The 25,220-nt window shown below is 37.6% G+C and overlaps 1 protein-coding gene across 8 annotated transcripts in view; it reads right to left on the bottom strand.

Annotated features, from left to right (window-relative positions):
• PTBP3 (polypyrimidine tract binding protein 3) overlaps positions 1 to 25,220 on the bottom strand; it is a 76,908-nt gene that overhangs the window by 34,483 nt on the left and 17,205 nt on the right. For 5 of the 8 annotated variants that reach the window (XM_005859750.2, XM_005859748.2, XM_014534383.1 and 2 more), the window contains 3 exons: positions 20,207 to 20,291; positions 8,355 to 8,524; positions 4,623 to 4,769 (listed from right to left, as the gene is read on the bottom strand). In XM_005859750.2, coding sequence (XP_005859812.1) covers positions 4,623 to 4,769; positions 8,355 to 8,524; positions 20,207 to 20,291 — 402 coding nt within the window. Of the gene's footprint in view, positions 1 to 4,622; positions 4,770 to 8,354; positions 8,525 to 20,206; positions 20,292 to 22,695; positions 22,736 to 25,220 lie in introns of those variants that run through there. The other 3 variants (XM_014534388.1, XM_014534384.1, XM_005859749.2) reach the window with 3 other exon arrangements.

The following is a 25,220-nucleotide window of genomic DNA, read 5'->3' as shown; positions in this document are numbered from 1 at the left end:
TCAGGGCACATGCCCATGTTGTGGGGTTGTCAATCCCCAGTCAGGGTGCATACAGGCGGCAACTGATTGATGTTTTTCTGTCACATCGATGTTTCTCTCCCTAGCCATCCTCTCTCTCTAAAAATCAATTTAAAAAAAAAGCATATCCTTGGGTGAGGATTTTTAAAAGAAGGAAGCTAGAAAGGAATAAGGTTGAGTCAGGCACATATTGAAGTATTTCCTTAGCTAACATTTTAAAATATCCCTTGGTCATGTGGGAGCTAGTTCTTAACTACCTAGACCAGGAATACAAATTCCTATAGAAAATCTGCCTTTTCAAAATAAGATAGATTTACAAAAATTGTCTCACCTCTTTCTCTCCATCATTGCTTGCTTTTTCTATTTTTCTCTCCAATTCCCATCCCCTAACTCTCCCAGGTTCTTATTGCCAACAATGGCATTGCAGCAGTGAAATGCATGCGGTCTATCCGTCGGTGGTCCTACGAGATGTTTCGAAATGAACGTGCAATCCGATTTGTTGTCATGGTCACACCTGAAGACCTTAAAGCCAATGCAGGTGAGTTATTTGCATTAAGAAAGCATCACTCTAGAGCAGCCGTGGGCAAGGATCCGGCCCTTTTGAAATGAATAAAACTAAAAAAAAAAGACCGTACCCTTATTAGTGTAGATGTTTACTTTGAATTTATATTAGTTCACACAAACACTCCATCCATGCTTTTGTTCCGGCCCTCCGGTCCAGTTTAAGAACCCATTGTGGCCCTCGAGTCAAAAAGTTTGCCCACCCCTTCACTAGCCACATATGGTTAGTGAGCACTTGAAATGTGCCTAGTGCAACTGAAGAACTGAATTTTTTATTTTGAAATTTGTCTAGGAAGATATCATCACAGTGAGGTTCTAAGTATGGTTCCTTTTCTTCTTAGATTAAGATGATTAAATCTTATCAAAATTAAGCCTGCACAAACAAAAGTAAACTTCACTTCACTGACTTTACTTCATTATCTCTCCAAAAATTCTATTTATCCTTTATATTAAGCAATTCTACATATATGCTTGTGGTTGCTAGTATTACTCTTCAATCCTTCCTCTTTGGCATATGGGATATCATAGTGGAGAAATATAAAAAGCCATGGTATAAATTGTCCTAATCATTCTGGAGTTTTCAATATACCCTGTATTATTGAGCACTGAGTACAAAGGTCTTAGAGTAGTAGGCATGCAAGAAATGCTTTTGACAACAAATATCTGAGAAATAACACCTGAAAAAAAAAATACCACACATTTAAGTTAAAAAAAACGAAATTGAGGCATACTCTTTACTGACAACCACTGAAAAGTCAGGGGGAAAATGAGAAATGTCTTCTTAATATGAAGAGATTCTGTGAATCTGATGATAAAAATTATGACACAGAATTCCTATTATAAGAGATCCTATTTGAATGTTTCGCAACAAACCCTCTAGAATGGTTACACTAACTATAAATAAAGGAAATAGCAGCAGTATGAAACCAACAAATTTTTATTGAGGCATGGGAGAGAAATGTACTTCATGTAAAATTAAAACATGCCTAGATTCTGTGAAGGCATTTCTAAAATTGAGAAGGAAATGAGTATACATAAAAATGCAGAGATTAAAAAAAATACAGAGATTTTAAGTGTTCAGTTTGATGACTTTTTAGAGAAAAATCTTCCCATGGTCATCTCTTTGTGGATTTATAAACTTCCATGCACAAGGTCAAGAAAAACTGTCCATACAATAATTGACTGCTATTACACAACCATTTCTCAGATGATGTACCTTAAAATATAAAATTTTTAGCTATAATTTTAATTTAAGTCAAGGGATAGAAATACTTGATATTCACCTGACCCTTTGGCAAGTGTGTCCATAAGCTGGAAAAGAACTTATGGCATGTTTTGGGATATCCTGATTCAGAGAACAAGAGAGAATGAAACATTTAATTTATCAGCTTCCCAGAACTGTTAAAATAAAGTTACCTAATACATTTTATATATGCAAACAGGTACCTTCAATTTCAAATTCAGCTTTGGCATAGAACTTTGAATAAAAGAAAAATTATTGTATTTTATGAAACATCAATGCATAAAAACTGCACAAAAGTAACAAAATAGAAAGGATATTGGGAAGAAATCAAGGCTATCGAAGAATAAACTAGGTCATTTGGGCTGGCTTTGGTTGCCAAGCAACTGGGATTTCTCACTGTTTCCCTTTAGAATAATCCTATCTTTAAGAGTCTTTTAAATTGTTTATTTCTTCTTCAAGACATACTAATATATTTAGGAATCACACTAATGAGAAAACTTACATAAAGGAAAATTAAAAGATCTACTCAAAGACAGGAAACAAAATATAATTTCCTCTTTAAAGGATCAGTGAGCAATAAAAATACGTTAATTATCTTTAAATTAATCTATAAAATAAATTCAATTCCAATTGTGTTTTTGGGGTAGAAGTTACCAAAGTAATTCTAATATATCTGGAGAAATAAAACATATTAAGTTAAATAACAAAAGTGAAACTGGTCACTGGTAGTAAAATAAAGACCAAAACCTAACCCTTACTCCCCACTCCAAAAATATTTAATAAAATAAAGATTTACATATTAAAATACAAACAACTAAAATGTAAAAGTAGGAGAATATAGGCAAATTTTTTTTAAAATTTTGCTTAGCTAGGTCTGTATGAGTATGGTATCAAAATCAGAAACTTTAATACAATCTTAAGAGATATGACTTGTACTAAAATATTTTTTTAAAATAAATTTTATTGATTTTTTACAGAGAGGAAGGGAGAGGGACAGATAGTTAGAAAAATCAATGAGAGAGAAACATTGATCAGCTGCCTCCTGCACACCCCCTACTGGGGATGTGCCCGCAACCAAGGTACATGCCCTTGTCCGGAATCAAACCCGGGACCCTTCAGTCCGCAGGCTGACGCTCTATCCACTGAGCCAAACCGGTCAGGGCTGTACTAAAATATTTTAAAAACTATATTATTAAAGCAGACAAAACTTACAAGAGACAGAGAGTAAAATGGTGGTTGCCAGGGACTAAGGGGAGAGGAAAATGGAAGTTAGTGTTTAATGTGCAGAGTTTCAGTTTGGGAAGATGAATATGTTCTGGAGATGGATGTTGGTGATGGGTTGCAGGATGTGAATGTACTTAATATCCACTGAACTGCATACTTTAAAATGGTTAAAATTGTAAATTTTATATTATATACATTTTACCGCAATTTTTTAAATGGGGGTTTTGGAAACCCACATTAACAGAAATTGCTATAAATACTTTATGAGTAATCAAATAAAAATCAGTAAACAATAAGATATAATATCTCATCTATCAGGGTCGGGAGAGGAGGCAACGGTCACCAGGCCGGGTACAGAGGAACAGATGCTAAATGTCGACACTGCCATCATTGGAGCCCTGCCATCGCGTGGTTCCCCACCTGCCCCCCTCCTCCTTCCCTTGCGCCACCTCGCTGCCATTGCAGAGGGTGGGCAGCGGGCCGATAGGGGCCTGCTGGCCTGGGGGAGGGACGGGGCATGGGAGGTCAGCTGCCGTGCACAAGGAGGGAGCCAGCCCTCGGCCCCCTGGGAAAGGGGCCGCGTCCACTGCCACGCACCCCTGGCTCCTCATCTAAGCCCAGGGCCCGGCCGGGGGAAGGGACCACGGGAGGTTGGCCAGATGGGGGAGGTTGGCTGTGGAAGCACACTGACCACCAGGAGGCAGCTCCTGTGTTGAGTGTCTGCCCCCTGATGGTCAGTGCGCGTCATAGTGACCCATCGTTCGGTCATAAAGGTCGCTTAGGCTTTTATAAATATATATAGATTAGTATCTCTTAGAACAAATTAAAGATTGTATAAGGAAATGTCCATTTTTAATAATATGGAAAACTAATTTAAATTCAACAGCTTACATTATAAATAACTTTCAACACAGAATCAAGAGCTGGAGGAGTTCTTTTGCCTAGAGCAAGAACATAGGGGCCAAACATTATGCACTTAACATAATAAAAAATCTTCAAATTACTATTTTAATTACTTAAAAATCAACCTGAAGAGACACAAAAGATTCAACATGAACTACACCAAAATAAAAACTGGAAAATAGCTAAGAAATGTTGATATTCTACATTGCACATTCATCTTGAAGTTATAAATCATTTACTAAACATATCTATACATATTCTTATTAACATCTTAAATTCAGTTACGTAACATCACAATAGAAACATCACTCAATTTCTCAATGCCTTTGTTATATATTCTGTAAAAGAAATGACTGACTTCTAAAATTCCTTTAGATCTGAGATTTTAAGAGATACATAACAATTTAATTTTTTTTCTCATGTAAACAGTTACATGAGAAAAGTAAATATCTGCCATTTTTAACACCATAACTTTAATCTTCAAACATGGCTTCACTTTCTTATGTTTAAGCTTTCGGGTAAGAAATTTACATACACAATCTTTACTAATAAATCATGCTAAGATGGATTAAAAAAAACACGTTTTTGTTTTTCCTCTGAAACAGAAAATTAACCTTAAGCTATTATACCATAGGTGCTTACAGCTATTTTTAAAAATGCCTTTAATACTTACAGCTTGATTAGGTAGATTGTCAGTCTTAAGTTCTCTGTGATTGGAATACTGAATAAAAATAGGCTGGCTTCGAAGGTGAGGAGTAACAGGAGTGTAATAATTCACCATAGTAATAGCAGCTTCCTCAGAAGCCATTTCTAAGAAAGCCTGCAATAAACACAAGAAGGTAAAGTGAAAACTCATGGTTTTTGAAAGACAGCTAAGAACTATTTTGTCATTCTAGGTTGCTCTAAACTCATGCATTGTCAACCTAAATAAAATTATATACATAGACAATAATACATCTGAATAAAGAAAGGCACACACCAAAATGTTAGCAAAATGTTCGTTAGTTATCTCTGGGTAACTAAATTGTTTTTGTTCTACACACAGACTAGGTATCCTGTGGTTACCAATCCATCTCTGCCCCTCACACACATGCAGCTCCACCTTGTACCCACTCAAGCCACTCACCACAAGGTAAGGACCAGATCAAAAAAAGAAAAGTAAATAAATAAATCATATATATCTGTATAAATATCTGTGCATATATATAGTAATTGTATATTTGTTCTCATGAAAGAAGGGGATGGAAAGATTTTTTGCTTCAATGTGATGAAGAGAATGAAAAGACTTTTCCTTCAATGTGTATTGCTGATATTAATTGGGAACATACTGGAAAAGCTGAGTTCAGTAAAGGATTTGGGATTGAGAAATTGATTCGATTATTTATTTAGTTTTTTATTTTTCTCTTATTTTTGTTTCTCCTAAATCTAGAAGTAATTAAAAAGGCAAAAGTAAATGTGTGGCCTGGCGAGTGTGGCTCAGTGGTTGAGCATTGGCCTCTGTACCAGGAGGTCATGGTTTGATTCCTGGTCAGGGCACATGCCCAGATTGGCTCACTCCCCAGTAGGGGGCGTGCAGGAGGCAGCTGATCAATGATTCATTCTCATCATGATGTTTCTACCTTTCTCTCCCTCTTCCTCTTTGAAATCAATAAATATACATATATTTTAAAAATGTGTGCATCACCACTATGAATGGATGCTTTCAGGAGTTGAGATTTAACAGTTCTTTGCTAAAACAGTCTCAGAGATGGGGCATGACCATCTGTTCTTCTTTACCCTTTATTAAACAGTTTATGAATACAATTAAATAGAGCATTCAGGAGCAGAGGCTCAACTATTCAAATTAGGGAAACAGAAGAACTTCCTATAATAAGTCAAATCATTCAAGCAAAATTTTTTTTATCTGTAATCATTGTACTACTAATAATATTTGCAGAGTAACATAGGATGAGTTAAGATGGAAGACAAACCTTGGTATTTATATCTTATTCTATATATGGCTTCTTCTGGCTATCAGGACTCCTGTAACTTATATGACAGGAATAGGATACTTATAAAGCTTTAAGGTGGCAGGTTTTGCCACCTATCTTAATGGTTCATTAGGAAGATAAAATATAGACATACACTAATCACTCTGAACCTTCAGAACCACCTTACGAACATCTTAAATTTAAAATGCATTTTAAATCAACGCAAATTTCTAGTTAGACAACTCAATTCATTTTTTACTACAATAAAGCATTTAGTTAGCAATTCAAATTATATATAAAACATTTATAATTTATAAAGTATGTACTTAACAAAATTTATTCAACACAGGAAATGGCACATACCTATAAATTTAACTTTCTTTGTTACTTACTTGGCAAGTGTTTCCATTTGGCAAATATTCTAGGCTATTAACTTAATTAATGTTAAATATGATGCTTAACTGAATTAATCAAATGTCACAACTGAATTGATTAAATGAACTAAAAACAATCTACTAAATAGTAATGCTAGCCAACAACAGTGGATCAAATACCATTAATTAATTAACTGATCCACAATAAACAAATAAAATTCCTCCCACTTCAAGAAATAGACTTTGAGTCATTTATACCATCTAAAAGGTATAAAAATCCACAATACACTTTAAATCCACTATCCAGTTGTATCAGTAATATACTTTTTCTAGTATTTGTAAAAAAGGATAAAAATGATCAAGGTAAAAATAGCTATGGCAGTATCTCCTACCTTGTTTGTAATCATCTTTTCAACAAAAAAAAAATTGTACAACTGTAGTATTTTAATAATATTCACTATATGAGGAGAGGGTCTTTTCCTACAAACTCTTTACTACATATTATGAATTAACTCAATGTTTAACATCAGTCACACAAAGGAAAAACTAAACAATGTATTTGGAATAGTACATGATTCTTGTCATAAGAAGTTTTTTCCTGAAAGCATATAAAACCTAAGAATTCATATTTAATGAATTGTCCAGTAAAGGTTTTATTTCTGTTTTTCTAAAGTATCCAGTCAAAAGGATCAATTTTCATAATGTGGGTGGAAAGAAAATCAAATTACTACCCACAGAAAGACTGGTGAAAATAATCCCCATTATGCCCTCAACACTCTACTTCCAAGTACCATGGGAAAGATTACGCCTAAAAGTAGTTCTAGTGACTCACATCTGAATCTCCTGCTAAAGTATATCACTGACAAGATATTTTTCAAATAGTATTTATAAACAAAAGACAAGCAATCAACATAAGTCAATTAGCACTACCGATAAATATAACCCCAGAACTAACAGTAGCGACAGAGGAAAGTATGATATTGCCTGTTGCCTCTCACAGCCATTTGACATAATGTATAGGATATACTACTGAAATATGATAATATACGTGATACATGGCTGTTACACATATCACAACCATTAGACATGGCCATGTTGGCTCTTTTCAAACCATGCAAACCTAGTATTCTCAACAAAGGCAACTGTGTTAAAATAAAGATCTAGGTACATGTACTATCTCCAAGAGATGGGAGATTAAGTATGTAGACACAACAAGGACTAACACCTTATTTAACTTCTACAGATCTTAATAATCTCGTCCGAATTAAACAGGGATGTTAGTTTATAGCTTACTAAAGGTCTGGGCATAATTCAGACATCATCATCCAGCCTCTAGCAAGTCTACTGCTAATCAAGCAACTTATTTATAAATACATTTAAAATGTGCTTCTTAAACTTATTCATGAGAAGTGTAAGAAACATAGGGACATATCCCAATGTACTACACAATGTCTAGGGCCTAGCTCAATTTGTTGTCCGCTTCTTTGCAACAATGCTCAGTGTAAAAGAGAACTAGGAGAGAACTAAAAAATTCATCCCAGTGAGGTCTGAGATGGAACAAGAAAGCATGCGATTATTCAATCAATATGACATGTACTATATTTTTGAAATGATCACCACAAAAGCATATTCATCTTAAGAAAAACCTATTAACTTCTGAAATTATCGAAGAAGCTACTTATTAATTCTATAACTAAAATAGTATAAATATTTCTATATAGATTTTGGAAAACCTCTATGTCCTGTAATTTGCCAAATGAGGTATAATTTATATTTTCTCTCTTTTTCTGTTGGGGTCTTTTGGTAATCACAGGATATTTTCATAAGCCATTTTGTAATTAAAAATATAAATTTTTTTATTAAGGGAAAAAGACCAGTCAATGTTAATATTTTTATCTGTTGTTTCTTGTCATACACAAAAAATTATAATTTAAAAACTACTTTATGTAAATAGAATGAAATTTAGAAAATGCAATTTAGAAAAGTTCAAAAAAATAAAAATCATCTTTAACACTAATACCCAGAGATATAACGATGGGTCAATCTTTAAATATTACATACCTGGCTTTTTCCTTTCAACATCAAAAGATTAGTTACTTTGCCAAATGGTAGACCTAATGATATGACCTCTGCTTCGGTGACATCACTTGGAATTTTGCGAAGATGGAGAACACGGGAAGGCGAACAGGGAGGTCTATCTCCTTTAAATTTCTTGTTGTCATTCCCATTAGCTAAAAAAATAAGATTTTAAAAAAATTACTGAAACTAATTTGGGTAGACATACTATATTAATCATATGTATCGTGACAATACTGATCCTCCCAAGAGTTTCAGGTTTTGAAATTTTGGGGATAATGGGATAGATGGGGTAAGAGGAGAAAAGAACCATTCATCTTTAAGCGAAGAGGTTTTTGGTTTTTTCACACAGGTATTAAAATCTTTAAAAATATAAGCATGTTTAACTTCAAGGAAATTACTGGGTAAGTTAATTACATATTTAGAAGCACCAAATACCTCTAAATAATCAATTATTTGTTGTGAATAGAGAACATTTATAATGTCCTTACAGTATTTTAAAATATATTTTTCTAATTTATTCTGTTGCTAAATAAGTACGAACAATAGCTTTTAGGGAACACTATAACAAAAATTTTATATTTATTATACCCTAAAGGGATTTGGATTTGAGCTATATGTTTATGAAAATTAAGTCTATTTCTTAGAGATTATTTATTTTTTAAAGTTATTTTTTGAGGCTAAATTGTGGTTTCTGAGAATAATCTTAGTCCTTATTATATAATAGTTTTTAACATAAGCATGATCACCTTGCTAAAAATGCAAATTTCCAGCTCTACCCTAGATCTACTACAGGCAGGACCCAGCAACCTGTGCTTTAACAAGTTCTCCAGATGATTCTGATGCAACCTTAAAGCTTGAAAACCACTGCTGTAAAATAATTACCCCAGTTCACAGACAAATTTCATTTAAATCCTACTATTTTAACACTGACAATAACTAGACTGACAAGTCTGTAACAAATACTCAAATTTATATATGTAAGATCCAGAAATGTCCCCCTCCCCTAGATATAGCACTGTATAAAACTGAATGCAAATTATCTGAAAGCCAAAGGTTTCACTACAGTTATGTGTGTTTTTTCTTAAATACTAAATACCATACTTAGCACTATTAGGAAGAAAATATTATCTTTCAAAAGGCCTAAAATGATCATTTTCCCAAATATTAATGGAACTTTACAATCAGATGTCTGTGCTCCTAAATAAATAAATTTCATGAGTACCACATAAAAATTATGGTAATACTATTTTATACCCGTATCTGTGGCATGGAACTCTACTTGCTTACAGGTGAATAGTTGACTTATTAACCAAACCAGCATTTTCTCCCAAATTCTCTACGTTCATGAATGCAGGCAGCATCCTACACAGAGCCAAAAGACTATCAATTCTTAGAAGTCCTTACAATTCTGTGTCTGTGTATAGCAAATGGTTAGCCAGACTGTGAAAAATAATTGGCAGTCAGATATTGATAATCTGGTAGGCAAGAGATTCCTTCTTTTCCCTCTTCTTTCTCATCAATCACCATGAAGTAAGTTTTCCCTCCAAAATGACTAATTATATTTTTCATCTCCACTCTCAATGTCACCAACCTCATCTACGATCTTGTCCCCTTCTACTTCTCTAGTCTCACTCCCCTTTTGCCTGGTCTCAGATCCTACATTATCAACCTAAAATAGTGTACCATGTCATTTTCTTGCTCTAAAGACTCTGTCCATTCATTTCTAGTTTTCACACTGTTTTCATTTACACTGCCCTATTTGAGTTGACATATAGAAATATACTCAGTTAAATCTTAATTTTAGCACATGAAGAGATGGAGGTTCAGAGATGATTTATTTTTGTAAATGGCTGGACAGGGGTCCTCAAACTACGGCCCGCGGGCCACATGCGGCCCGCCGAAAACATTTATCCGGCCCGCCGGGTGTTTTGCCGCCATCAACCTAAAATAGTGTACCATGTCATTTTCTTGCTCTAAAGACTCTGTCCATTCATTTCTAGTTTTCACACTGTTTTCATTTACACTGCCCTATTTGAGTTGACATATAGAAATATACTCAGTTAAATCTTAATTTTAGCACATGAAGAGATGGAGGTTCAGAGATGATTTATTTTTGTAAATGGCTGGACAGGGGTCCTCAAACTACGGCCCGCGGGCCACATGCGGCCCGCCGAAAACATTTATCCGGCCCGCCGGGTGTTTTTGCCGCCGCTGTGTGCATAGGAATTTGTTCATAGTTTTTTTTTTAAACTATAGTCCGGCCCTCCAACGGTCTGAGGGACAGTGAACTGGCCCCCTGTTTAAAAAGTTTGAGGACCCCTGGAACAGGTGAAAAATGCATTATTCAAACTAAAATTTAAATGTAACCTTGTAAAAATCTTCACCCAAGTATATATGTGTGGTTTTTTAATCAAGTTTTTTTTCCTTCGAGAGGAAGAAAGAAACATCCATCAGTTGCCTCCGACCAAGGTCAAACTCACAACCTAGTATGTGCCCTTACAGCAGTGGTTCTCAACCTGTGGGTCACGACCCCTTTGGGGGTCGAACGACCCTTTCACAGGGGTCGCCTAAGACCGTCGGAAAACACATATATAATTACATATTGTTTTTGTGATTAATCACTATGCTTTAATTATGTTCAATTTGTAACAATGGAAATACATCCTGCATATCAGATATTTACATTACGATTCATAACAGTAGCAAAATTACAGTTATGAAGTAGCAACGAAAATAATTTTATGGTTGGGGGTCACCACAACATGAGGAACTGTATTAAAGGGTCGAGGCATACAGGAAGTCGAACCTGCTACCTTTTGATGTATACTGAGCCACCCAACTAAGGCTAAATCTCAAAGCGTTTGTCTTATCATTCCTAGAAATAAGCAAGCAAATTTACATTATAAATTTTCAATGTATGTCCAAATTTATGTGGCTTATAATTTTGTCACTAGTTAAGAATACCAAACATCACACCCTGGATAGGAGTAAAAGCCAGGGTGCCTTTTTGCACCCTCCCTGTAGATCTGAATGGCTAGACTAAAATACCACCACCTTGTGTTTTCTTAACCAGAAAAAGTTGTTAAATACTGGAAAAAACATTTTAAAAGCAAGAGGTTTATATCAGTTTACCCAGACTATTCTAAAATAAATGAAAGAACATTAAGAAGGTCGTTTCTTTTACAGAGGTATACATAATCTCTGTAAAACTATGTGTGAGAAAAAAGATTAATACTACAACTATTTGGGCTTGTGCTGCACTATCAAATAAAGGCCAGTGGTAACACATTTTTATTTTAAAAAATGTGCAATTATAAATCACCACTGTAGGTTAATTGTTCTATATTATTATGAAAGTGCCATAGCTATATTATGAGCATAGGCTATGCCCAGATATCCAGTCTTGGCAAGTTACTTTCTGAAATCAAAAAAGTTACTTTATGAAATTAAAAAATCAATTTTGGGTTACTTTATGACCCAAAAATGGCTGTATCTAAATATTTGATAAGTATAATAATCTGAAAGTGGAAAATATATATTAGCAACCATATAGCCATAATTCAATAAAAGTCAACAGGAAATGAAGAAATTCTATTACACTGAATACATAACTTTGAAGAATTATCCTATATAACAAAAGGCTAATATACAAATTGTCCCCTCCACCGGGAGTTCGACCAGGGGAAGGGGCCAACTGGCCCCACCCCCAATAAGCCCCCCTAACCCCGATCAGGAGTGAGCCCGGCCCACCAACCACCTGTGGCCCCTCCCCCGGGCCGGTGTGGCCCAATAGGCCCCGATCGGGGCAGGCCAGCCAGACCCCACCTGTGCATGAATTTGTGCACCGGGCCTCTAGTTCTTTGTATAAAAGGATACATCACGGGCAGGAGGGAGGGGAGTAAGAGATCAACCGAAGGAATAAACTCAAAATGGATAAAGGACTTAAATGTACGACAGGAAACCATAAAAATTCTAGAAGAATCCAAAGGCAACAAAATCTCAGACATATGCCAAAGCAATTTCTTCACTGATACAGCTCCTAGGGCAGTTGAAACTAAAGAGAAAATGAACAAATGGGACTACATCAAAATAAAAAGCTTCTGCACAGCAAAAGAAACCATCAACAAAACAACAAGAAAACCCACTGCGTGGGAAAACATATTTGCCAATGTCATATCTGATAAGGGCCTAATCTCCAAAATTTATAGGGAACTCATACAACTTAACAAAAGGAAGATAAACAATCCAATCAAAAAATGGGCAAAGGATCTAAATAGACACCTTTCAAAAGAGGACATTCAGAAAGCCAAGAGACATATGAAAACATGCTCAAAGTCACTAATCATCCGAGAGATGCAAATCAAAACAACAATGAGGTACCATCTCACACCTGTCAGAATGGCTATCATCAACAAATCAACAAACGACAAGTGCTGGAGAGGATGTGGAGAAAAAGGAACACTTGTGCACTGCTGGTGGGAATGCAGACTGGTGCAGCCACTATGGAAGACAGTATGGAGTTTCCTCAAAAAACTGGAAATGGAACTCCCATTTGACCCTGTGATCCCACTTCTAGGAATATATCCCAAGAAACCAGAAACACCAATCAGAAAGGATATATGCACCCCTATGTTCATAGCAGCACAATTCACCATAGCTAAGATCTGGAAACAGCCTAAGTGCCCATCAGTAGATGAATGGATTAGAAAACTGTGGTACATCTACACGATGGAATACTATGCTGCTGTAAAAAAGAAGGAACTCTTACCATTTGCAACGGCATGGATGGAACTGGAGAGCATTATGCTAAGTGAAATAAGCCAGTCAATGAAGGAAAAATACCACATGATCTCACTCATTCATGGATAATAAAGACCATTACAAACTTTTGAACAATAATAGATACAGAGGCAGAGCTGCCTCAAACTGATTGTCAAACTGCAGTGGGAAGGCCAGAGAGGGTTGGGGGGCAGAAGGGAGGGGAGTAAGAGATCAACCGAAGGACTTGTATGCATGCATATAAGCATAACTAATACATAAGACACGGGGGGGGGTAAGGGAGGGCAGGGGATTGTCAAGGGCGGGGGGAAAAAAAGGACACATATGTAATACCCTTTGTAATACTTTTAGCAAAAAAAACAAACAAATAAAAATTAGAAAAAAAAAGGATACATCACACTTTCCAAAATTTTTATTATGAAAATAAGTATTCAAAATACTTAGCTTACATCAATCTTGTATTTTATTGAACAATATACTGAAAACTACTGAATGCCTACTAGTCATGTTCCAAAGAGATAAATGGAAGAGGCTTTTTAAAAATTATATATTCCCATCTCAAAACTGGAGGAATCTATGAGGTAAACTACCCTGTAAATATGGATTTTTTAAAAAAATTCAACTTTACTAGGGTATACTTTAGATAAAATAAAATCTACCCACATTTTACAGTTTGACAACTTCTCGCATATACACCCATATGAACACAATAATCAAGATATAGGAAAATTTCACCATCCCCACAAGGTCCCTAGTGCCCCTTTTTGTCAGTCCTCCTTCCAAAATCACCAGCTCCTCAATTAAACCATAGGTCCTACACTGTCTTGATTACTATAGCTTTACAGGAATTCTTGAAATCAGGTACTTACTAAGAAGAGTTCTCTTCTTAATAATTGAGTCATCCAAACTATACACATCATGATATCTCTGCATTTATGTAGGCCTTCTTTACTTTCTCTCAGCAACGTTCTATGGTTTTCAGTGGAATGATCATGCACATATTTTGGTGCATTTAGCCCTACGTACTTCATAATTTTTAATGGACTTGTAAATAACACTTTAAAATTATGTAGCAATTAATCATTGATAGTATGCAGAAATACAATTTTGGTATGTTGACCTTGTATTGTACATCCTTGCATCATTCCTAATTTCAGAGGGAAAGCACTGTCTTACACCACTAAGTATAACGTTTATTGTAGTTTCATACCTTTATCAGGTTGAAAAAGTTCCCTTCTACTCCTAATTAGCTAAGGCTTTTAACATAAATGGGAATTGAATTTTTTAAAATGATATAAACCCTCCTTGATCATGATATATTATCTCCCCTCTTTTTCCATATTATATGTATACTAGAGGCCCGGTGCACGGAATTCGTGCACTCAGGAGAGGGGGGGTCCCTCAGCCCGGCCTGCGCCCTCTTCTCTCAGTCCGGGAGCCCTTGGGGGATATCCGACAGACAGCTTAGGCCCATTCTCCGAAGTCGTCAGCTGGACATCCTTAGTGCTGTTGCAGAGGCGGGAGAGGCTCCTGCCACCACTGCTGCACTTGCCAGCCGTAAGCCCGGCTTCTGGCAGCTCCTGCATTGAGCGTCTGACCCCTGGTGGTCAGTGTGTGTCATAGCGACCGATTGTTCTGCTGTCAGGCTGAAAAAGGCTCTCAGACATCCCCCGAGGGGTCCCTGATTGTGAGAGGGCACAGGCCAGGCTGAGGGACCCCACTGGTGCACGGTCGGGGCCAGGAAAGGATGTGGGAGGTCGGCCAGGTGGGGAGGGGCCACGGAGGGCTCCAAGGTGTGTCCAGCCCGCCTTGCTCAGTCCCGATCAGCTGGACCCCAGCAGCAAGCTAACCTACTGATCGGAGCATCTGCCCCCTGGTGGTCAGTGCATGCCACAGCAAGCAGTTGAGCGGCCTTAGCATATCATTAGCATATTACGCTTTGATTGGTTGAACAGCCAACTGGATGACCGGACACTTAGCATATTAGGCTTATCTTACCTAATAATAGACAAACATGGTAATTGATCATACCTTCGCTATGCCTCCCATTGGCTAATCAGCGAGATATGCAAATTAACCCAACCAAGATGGCGGCCGGCAGCCATGGAGCTGGAATGAGCAGGAGGCTTGCTTGCTCCAGCGATGGAGGAAGCCAAGGTTCCCTGTCTGCCGCGGCCGGCTCTAAGCTACACTCAAAGCAACAAAGTTTCAATTATAGAAGGTAAATAAACCCCAGATACCTGCTTTCAGCCAGCCCTGGCCATGGAACTGGAGCCTTGGGTTGCCCCTGGCGATGGAGGAAGCCAAGCTCTGGCCGGCTCTGAGCTCTACTCCAGGCTACAAAGTTTCAATTATAGAAGGTAAATAAATCCCAGGAAAAAAAAAGAAAAAAAGGAGAGGCTGGGAGCTTCTGTCGCTGGGGAGGCTTGGCCAGCCTGAAAACGGCCCTCAGCCCTTCACCCAGACTGGCCAGGCACCCCAGTGGGGACCCCCCACCCTAAAGTGGGTGTCGCCAGCCTGAAAACAGCCATCAACCCCTCACCCAGGCTGGTCAGGCACCCCAGTGGCACCCCAGTGGGGACCCCCACCCTGAAGGGCAAACCAGCCAGCCCCCACCCATGCACCAGGCCTCTATCCTATATAATAAAAGGGTAATATGCAAACTGACCCTAACAGCAGAAAGACTGGGAATGACTGGTCACTATGACATACACTGACCACCAGGGGGCAGATGTTCAATGCAGGAGCTGCCCCCTGGTGGTCAGTGCGCTCCCACAGGGGGAGTTCTGCTCAGCCACAAGCCAGGTTGACAGCTGCCAGTACAGCGGTGGTGGTGGGAGCCTCTCCCGCCTCCTCAGCAGCGCTAAGGATGTCAGACTGCAGCTTAGGCCTGCTCTCCACTGGCAAATGGACATCCCCCGAGGGCTCCCGGGCTGCCAGAGGGATATCTGATTGCCAGCTTATGCCCAATCCCCCGGGGAGCAGCCCTAAACCAGCAGGTGGTCATCCCCCGAGGGGTCCCAGACTGCGAGAGGGCACAGGCCGGGCTGAGGGACCCGCCCCCCATGCACAAATTTTTGTGCACTGGGCCTCTAGTGTTATATAAGATATTTGATTTACTATCCTGCTGAATATGTTTGTGTCCACATTCATGAGGGATGTTAATCTATAAATTTTTCTTTCTGTAGCAGAAAATTTATTTAAACTAAAAAACAAACATAAAAAACAAAAAACACCTTTGACTGACAGTTATGCCAAATATAGGATTCTTTTACAGGTTGACAGTTTTATTATTTTAACGCTTTTAATACATTGGCTCACTGCATCATGGCCTCCAAAGTTCTTCATGAGAAATCTACCCTTATTCTTACTGAGGATCCCTTGTATGTGACGAGTTCATTCTCTCTTGCTGTTTCAAGATACTTTGTCTTTTGAAAGTGTGATTATAATGTGTCTCAGTGTGGGTCTCATTGAGTTAATCTTGCCTGAGTTAATTAAACTTCTTGGATATTTATATTCACGTTTTTCATCAAATTTGGGAATGTGGTAACTCTGGAAATCAGATTCTTCCCTTTCTGTGAGGCTTTCCGGGTTCTGAATTATTTTTATTTATTGTCTTTCTTTTTTTTATTATTATAGGCTGTCTCTGGGCCAACAATGAGCCTGCTGTGTAAACTAAGGTCTTTTCAGGTTTCACCAGAGCCTTTTCCTGTATGACCACTTTCTAATTTTCCCTGTAGATGCAGTTGTTTTTTTAATGTTTGGTCCCTAAAAGGAAATAAACAGGAAAAATGAAGTGGGGGAAGGAGAAGAGCACTGGCTCTTTAAATCTCATGGTAGTCATTTGGGGGGAGTGAGGCCTAGCTTGCAACAAAGCAGGAGAGGCAAGAACAATGGTTGCCTGCCTCTTTGTTTGCAAGTGTGTATCAGATGAAGCAATTATCTATCAGAGCACAGATCCCCAAAAGTTAAAGGACAAGGTCTTTTTTTGACCATCCTAGCTCCCGCAAGCTGTTGTAAGCTACTCCTGAAACAGGGATACAGCTGGCTCCATGTGACTGGGGGGGTAGGGGGGGGGGTGGTACGGGTAGCAGCTACTGTGCTAAGATCTGAAAATTAACCATAATTTACCTTCCAAGTCTCCCCATGAAACTTGCAAGCCTTCAACAGACTCAAGAGTTCCAAATTAGTTACAGATTCAGGCAGTGCAATTGTTGTCTAGGTAGGCAGTTATGATTCCTGATGCTTCTTATTATGCCATCTTCCCAGAATCCTCCCTCAATTATCTTTTAAATTAAAAAAAAAAAAAGGAGAAAGTCATGTGTCCACATAATTACCACTGTAGACACAAGTTTCCACCTGGTATCATTTTCCTCAAGTCTGAAGGATTTCCTTTACCATTTCATAAAACAGAAATCCAGGAGGCAATTAGTCTCCAGCAATGGTCCTCAACTCCAGCTGCACAAACCATATATATATTTATATATATATTCACCTAAGAAGCTTTAAAAACAAATAAAAAACAGTATCTAGAGTCTCTAGACCCACCCCAGTCCCAGCCCCAACAGAGATTTTAAAATTGGTGTGGGGTAAGTCAAGGCATCTGTATTTTCTTCAAAGCTTCCTAAGCTATTTTATTGAGCATCCAGGGTTGAGAACTTGTGATGCATACCTAGGCATAGTGAAACCACAGAACAGAAATAAAGAGAAAATATTAAGAATAACTACAGAGAAAACTATCTACAAAGTAATAACATAAACTGACAATAGACTTTTCAACAATAGAAGCCAAAAGAGTAAAACAGTACATTCAAAGTGCTGAGAGAAAATAACTATCAACCTAGAATTCTAAATAGCTATCATTCAATAGCTATAGTGAAGTGGACATTTTTAGTCAGTGTGAGAGGTTACCATTTACAGAGCTCTGCTGAAACAGCTACTAAAGAGGATATGCGCTTCAGGAAAAGAAACAATGAACTTAGGAAATGGGATACAAGAAGAAATTCAAAATACAAAAACAAAAACTGCCGCCTGCTAAACCTAGATCTCATACTTCTTTCTTAAGTAATCAATCAACCAAGACCAAAAAGACTACCTGACCTCAATCTTTAAAATAAGAACAAACATATAGGCCCTACCCTCGATATACTATAACTCTGGGGAATAAGGGCAGAATTTTTTTTTTAAGCCCACCAGATCAAAAGGTTTAAGAACTTCATATTCTAGCTTTTCCTTTATCCAGTAGTTCTGAGTATGGTTCCTCAAATGGCAGCATCACCTTTACCTGGGAACTTGCAGAAATGCAAATTATCAGGACCGACCCTTGATCTAATAAATTAGAAATTCTAGGGATGAACTCAGCAATCAGGCTTTATTGAACTAGCCCTCTAGGTGATTTGGATGCCAGCTCAAGTTTGAGAAAGCTGATTTAGTCTCATGCCCGTATTACATGGTCCATACTTCTACATGAACAAATCCTATGCTGTTGCTCTGCCTACAAAATCTTTCCATTTAGTCCTCTAGAGCAAGCATGTCAAACTCGCTGTGAGTTTGACATGCTTCCTTCAGAGCAATGTATCATGGCTGACCAATTTCCATATATTTTTAATTTCTTCATTCAATTTTCTTTTCATCTTTTGCCTTAACTAAACCTGGTCCACCTCTCTCAGTGTGTCCTCACATAAAGGCTGTTCACTTTCCCAAACCCCATGTATCTCAGGGTCTGGAAATTGAGGTCCACTTGTTCCCTAACTCCCTATAACTCCAAAAACATCTAGATAAAAATCTCACCTTTTCTGAGACTCTCCATTCTCATGGCTTCAGCTGCCAATGTGTATGATATTCACTTCCAAATGTCTCTCACAATGCTGAGACCAGAAGAACCCACTATCTACCTGACACTTCCATCTGGATGTTCCAGAGAAAGTCAAATTCAATAATAAAAATCCGAACCTGCTATCTTGTCCAATTCTGGTCTTCCTATATTTTCTAATATAAAGAGTGGCATCACCATCTATTCAGTTTTCCAAGACCAAAACCTGGAAATCATCAATGAAATCTCTTATTCAAACATTAATCACCAACAGTAATCACCAACAACGATCACTTTCACCTTCTGTAAGTTCTCTAATTCTCTCCGTCATAATTGTTACTGCTACTGTATAAATAGTCTCTTAACGGCTCTCTCTCCCTCCAGTGTTACACTTTCCCAACTTGTTTTACAGTCTCCAGTCTCCAAATTTCAAAACTATTTTTAAATCAAGTGGTACCTTATGGGATGTGAATTACGTTTCAATGTTTAAAAAAAATATATTTTTTATTGATAATATTATAGATATTTCCCATTTTCCTTCCCTTTATCCCCCTCCTCTCAGCCCCTCCCCTCCCCACAAGGTATGTTTCAATTTTTAAAAATCATGTTGGCATATTAAAATTTTAACACTTCTATTCTAAATCCATCATCACTCAATACTACAAGAGTTTGCACCTAGTTCTTTTACTCAATTGTGAAGGGTCACCAACTTATTGATAGCCTTATCACAACTGTGTAGCACACAGAACATCAAACTAAAAAGGAATTATCAAATTAAACCCAAATTAATCCTTAAAATTTATGAGAACTATAACTCTTAATTTCACATATATGAACTTTACTGCAATAAATTTTAGTTTTTGTTATACATAAACTAGATGCCCGGTGCACGAAATTTGTGCACGGGTAGGGTCCCTAGGCCTGGTCAGCAATCAGGGCCGATCGGGGCCTTCCGGTTGCCAGCCGGGACCTCCCCTCCCCAGCTGCCGGCTGGGGCCTTCCTTCATTCTGCGCCATCCCCTGGTGGTCAGTGCACATCATAGTGAGCGATCAAACTCCGGTCTCCCTGTCAAACTCCTGAAGGGATACTTTGCATATTAGCCTTTTATATATATAGGTAGTGGAACTTCAACATGTTTATAAGATGAGCAAAATAAGAGCACTCTAAAAAATTGGGGGGAAACCCATGGAGAAAAAAAACATTTCAGATTTTGAAAAGGAAAAAAAAAAAAAGAAAACTCACCATACACACCTATAGAAGGACTAGAATTGTTCATGGTAAAAGGTCCGTTAATGATGCCAGAAGAAAGAAGCTCATCAGATCCCCGCTGAAAGGCAAGAGTAATATTCTGTTAATAAAACAAATCTCAAATAACGGTCCATATTTACTACTAAAAACATAAAAGTCAGTAAATTACTTCACCTGAATATCAAGGCATTTAAGGGGAAGTACTCAAGAATCACAAAGGCTAAAGGTTGGAAGTGAACTTTATAGAAAAGAAAAATTACTGAATATCTACATGACAGTTATTGGCTGCCTCCTGCACACCCCACACTGGGGATGGAGCCCGCAACCCAGGCATGTGCCCTTGGCCGGAATCGAACCTGGGACCCTTCAGTCCGAAGGCCGATGCTCTATCTACTGAGCCAAGCCAGCTAGGGCTGTAGTATATTTTTAATTACACTTAGTACATTAAGAATATTTAGTATATTAAGTACGTTAAGTTTCTGTAATATATGTGAATGCAAATATTTTGTGCAGCACTCCCTAATAATTCTGGTTTTCTGATACCTTCTTTTTTAGGTTGAACACAAAGATGTAATTTATTTCTATATTGGCCAAGTTCTTTTATTCACTGATTTTTTCCATCCATTAATCTTCAAAATGATCTTTAATGTGTACTATTTCTTAAACTACTATTTAAGTAAATACTTACTCTATTTTTCAGGTAAGAGTTTTGACCAATTCCAAACCTGAATGGTCAATGGCAAAGGAAAAGTCAGATAGACTTTTCATTATAACCCTAAGATCTATTACCAAGATTTAAGTTTACATTTAAGAAAGATAATAAATACTATGCACAGCCCTAGCCAGTTTTGTTTGGTGGATAGAACACTGGTCCACGGACTGAAGGGTCCAGGGTTCAATTCCGGTCAAGGGCATGTACCTCGGTTGCAAGCGGCAACCAATCGATGTGTCTCTCTCACAATGATGTTTCTCTCTATCTTTCCATCTCCCTTCCCTTCTCTCTAAAAATCAATGGAAAAATATCCTTAGGTGAGGATTAACAACAACAAAAATACTATGGACAGTGTTAAAACTAACCTATTTAAAATGTTACTATTTGCTTACCTTGGTCAATTTTTAAGAAGAAATATTTTGGTCTACTAGATGATAAAACTTAATCCCCAAACTATCCTACAAATATTAGAGAAGCAAAAGTGCCACAACATATATTTAATGTTTAGATGTAAGTACCTCTTCTGTAAGGAACAACTTCAGTTTTTGCTGAAGAAAGGCAAACTACTAACGTGTTTGCTTAATAGAAACACAATTATTTAAACAATTTCTGTACTACACATCTAGAAATTATTCTCTTTGGTTCTTTCGCTAGAAGTTTATAGAGACAGCTTGGGACAAGAGAAAGAAATTAAGTAAGCTCTAAGATAAAATAAAACTGAAACTCTTAAATTTCAGAAAGATGGAAATTATAGCCTCACATATTCCTGATAATATCTGAGAAATAGTGATGTTGGTAGCCAAAGATAGTTGTTTACTGACTTCCTACGGATATGGAAAGGTGAATTTTTGCAGTTTTAAATGTAGTAAAAATTTTAAATATGCCCAACATGTTTTTATATTAGAAAACAGATATACCTTCTATACATATGTGAATTTAGTATCAATATTTCTATATGTAAATTGAGTTAATCTGATCTTAGAAACCACTTAGAGATCATTTTAGCTCTTTTCTAGACTTGAAGGAATATGTTAAAATGTCAACTAAACATTAATTCTAGGTGGTTTACAGATTGAAATGTAAAAAACAAAATAATAAAGACTCTAGAAAATAATGAAAATAGCTATCTTTATAATATTGGAGTAGGGAAAGATTTATTAAACAAGAAACAAAACCAATTATAAAGGAAAATATCAATAAACTAGACAACAATGAAATTCAGAATTTCATTTACAATAATATACAAATATTGAATCATTATGTTGTATACCTAATCTGAAACTAAAACATGTCAAATATATCTCAACTTTAAAAAATTTTATTTAACAAAAGACATTAGCGGATTAAAAAGGCAAGTCAAAGAGTGAGAGTAAATATCTTCACTATCTATACCCAACAAAAGATTTATATCCACAACTTACTAAGAAAAAAGGAGGAAAAACTCCCCACAAGGAATTAATAAGAAACAGTCAAGAATAACAGAACATGACAAGAGAACTGAAGAAGCACCTCAGAAATAAGATGGTAGACTTCATTACTATTCCAGAGTATTTGTGCCCTCTGCTTTTTCTGTGAAAAAACTATTCACCCCAACAATGGCCATGTGACTTTTAATGCCTCTTGCGAAAGGAGGACACCTCCCTGGTCTACTGACCCTGAGTATGGTTTTAAGATATGCCTTGGCCTATGGAATATGAATGGACATGACCTACACTAAATCCAAACAGAATCTTCAAAAGATAGTAGTTTTCTACTAGTTTTCCCCCTTTACCTCTGAAACAAGAATATATCCTAAACAGGGGCTGCTCTTTCAGCATGATTCCTAGAACAAAAACATGTATAGCTACGTAAGGACCACCAACATGGTAAGTAAATAAATGTATTTTTCTCAGCCACATTGAAATGACTAATACCATATCCAATAAACATATACCAAAAAAATGCCTAACCACTTTGGTCATCAGGGAAATGCAAGTTTAAACCACAACGAAATACTAGGATATTAAAAAGACTGAAATATCAAGTGTTGATAAGAATGTAAAGCGACAGAACTATTACATATTGGTAGAGGGAGTGTAAATTGGGACAACTTTGGAAAAATGACCCAATCTACTAAATTTTATTATATGGAATATCCTAGGATCCCTATGTATTTATTGTACTCCTATGGATACACACAAGAGATTGCCTGCTTATGTGCACCTAAACATCTGAGATTGTTCTCAGCAGCATTATTTCTACTAGCCAACTGGAAACAGCCTAATGGCATTAAGTATAAAATAGGTGAATAAACTTTTGTAAATGTATTCAACAATTTATAGCAAAGACAATGAACTACTGTTGCTCCACACAATAACATAAATGAATCTCACAAACATAAAAAGTCACAAAAGAATGTCCAGCCAGCATGGTTCAGTGATTGAGCATCAACCTGAGAACCAGGAGGTCAGGGCACATGCTCAGGTTGTGGGCTCTATCCCCAATAGGGGGCATGAAAGAGGCAGCCAATCAATGATTCGCTCTCATCATTGATGTTTCTCTCCCCCTCTCCCTCTCCTTCTCCCTCCCTCTATGAAATGAATAAAAATGTTTTTTTGTGTGTGTGTTTTTAAATATATTTTAATGATTTTTTACAGAGAGGAAGGGAGAAGGTTAGAGAGTTAGACACATCAATGAGAGAGAAACACTGATCAGCTGCCTCCTGCACACCCCCTACTGGGGATGTGCCCACAACCGAGGTACATGCCCTTGACCGGAATTGAACCCGGGACCCTTCAGTCCACAGGCTGACGCTCTATCCACTAAGCCAAACCGGTTAGGGCAATAAAAATGTTTTTTAAAAAAGGAATGCATGCTATTATTGCATTTAAAGAGAGTTCAAAATTATAGTCAAAACTAAATTATACATCGAAACTATATATCTAAATGCAAAAAATGGAAGTTGTATACCTTTCTCACACCATATACAAAAATTAACTCAAAAAGAGTGTATACCTAAATGTAAAACTATAAAACTCTCAGAAGGAAACACAAAGGTAAATGTTCATGGATTTGGGTTACAGAAGTGGTTTTTTAACACCAAAAGCACAAGTGACAAAAGAAAAAAAGATAAACAGATAAATTATACTTCATAAAAAATAAAATCTATTGTACTTCAAAGGACACAATCAAGAAAATGAAAAGATAAGTCAGAGAATTAGGGAAGATACTTGAAAATCTTGTAACTTACAAGGGACTAGTATTCAGAACATATAAATTCTTAAAACTCAATAATTAAAGACAAATAGCCCAATTTTTAAGAAGGCAATGATTTGAAAAGGTATTTCTCCAAAACAAGATGTACAAATAGCCAATGAACATATTAAAAGATGCTCAGCATTATTAATCATTAAAGGATATGCAGGAGAAACCAAGATGGCGGCATAGGTAAACACCTGAAATTGCTGTCTCGCACAACCACTTCAAAAATACAACTAAAAGACAAAACGGACATCATCCAGAACCACAGGAAGGCTGGCTGAGTGGAAATTCTACAACTAGAAGGAAAGAGAAAAGCACACTGAGACTCAGAGGAGGTGTGGAAGTAAAGTGCAGAGGTATGGAGGCGCACTCTAAAAGGGCTGGCAACTGAGGACAAGGTTGTCTTTTTCAAACGGGAGGGAGTCTCAAGCTCCCGATGGCTCTGAACTCCAGTTCAGGGAGAGTCTCTGGGGACCCAGACTCATACGGGGAGAAACTGGACTGTCTGGCATTGGGTGGAACTCAAGGGCAGCTTTCTCTCAGAGGTGCTTGCAACCATTACGGCGGGACACTGAGACCCAGGGCCTCTTAGGGCAGGGCTGAAGATCAGCCCTAGCTGTTTGCTCCACCCTGTTGATTCCCTGAGACCCTGCCCCACCCAAACTGTGCACAGAGGCTTTTGCATATGAATGGCCTGGCCCTTTGCAATCTAAAATTACCTAACGAACTGCATCTGGGTCAGAGAGACCCCGAACATCCAAAAGAAGTCCCACGGCCCCACAGCAGCTTGCATTGCTTCACAGCTGGGCCTCATCTGGGCACCTCCAAACCCCAAACAAAGAAGAAGAATCTGCAGATCTCTCCGTACCTCCTGCTGGGTAGCCTCAGGCAGAGGATAAATTAGCACCTCCTTAGATCCAAGAACCAGTGTACCCAGTGGGCAGAGTGGGACCATCCAGATTACAACTCCTCAGATCCATAAGGGACACACTAAGGGAGCAGACTCAGTGAGCACCAAAGCTCCACTGAAGCAAGTCTTGCCCCATAAGGGTGTCT

The sequence above is a fragment of the Myotis brandtii genome, unplaced genomic scaffold (assembly GCF_000412655.1).
Source record: "Myotis brandtii unplaced genomic scaffold, ASM41265v1 scaffold13, whole genome shotgun sequence".
Taxonomy (NCBI): Eukaryota; Metazoa; Chordata; class Mammalia; order Chiroptera; family Vespertilionidae; genus Myotis; species Myotis brandtii.
This window is presented reverse-complemented; position numbering and strand designations above follow the sequence as displayed.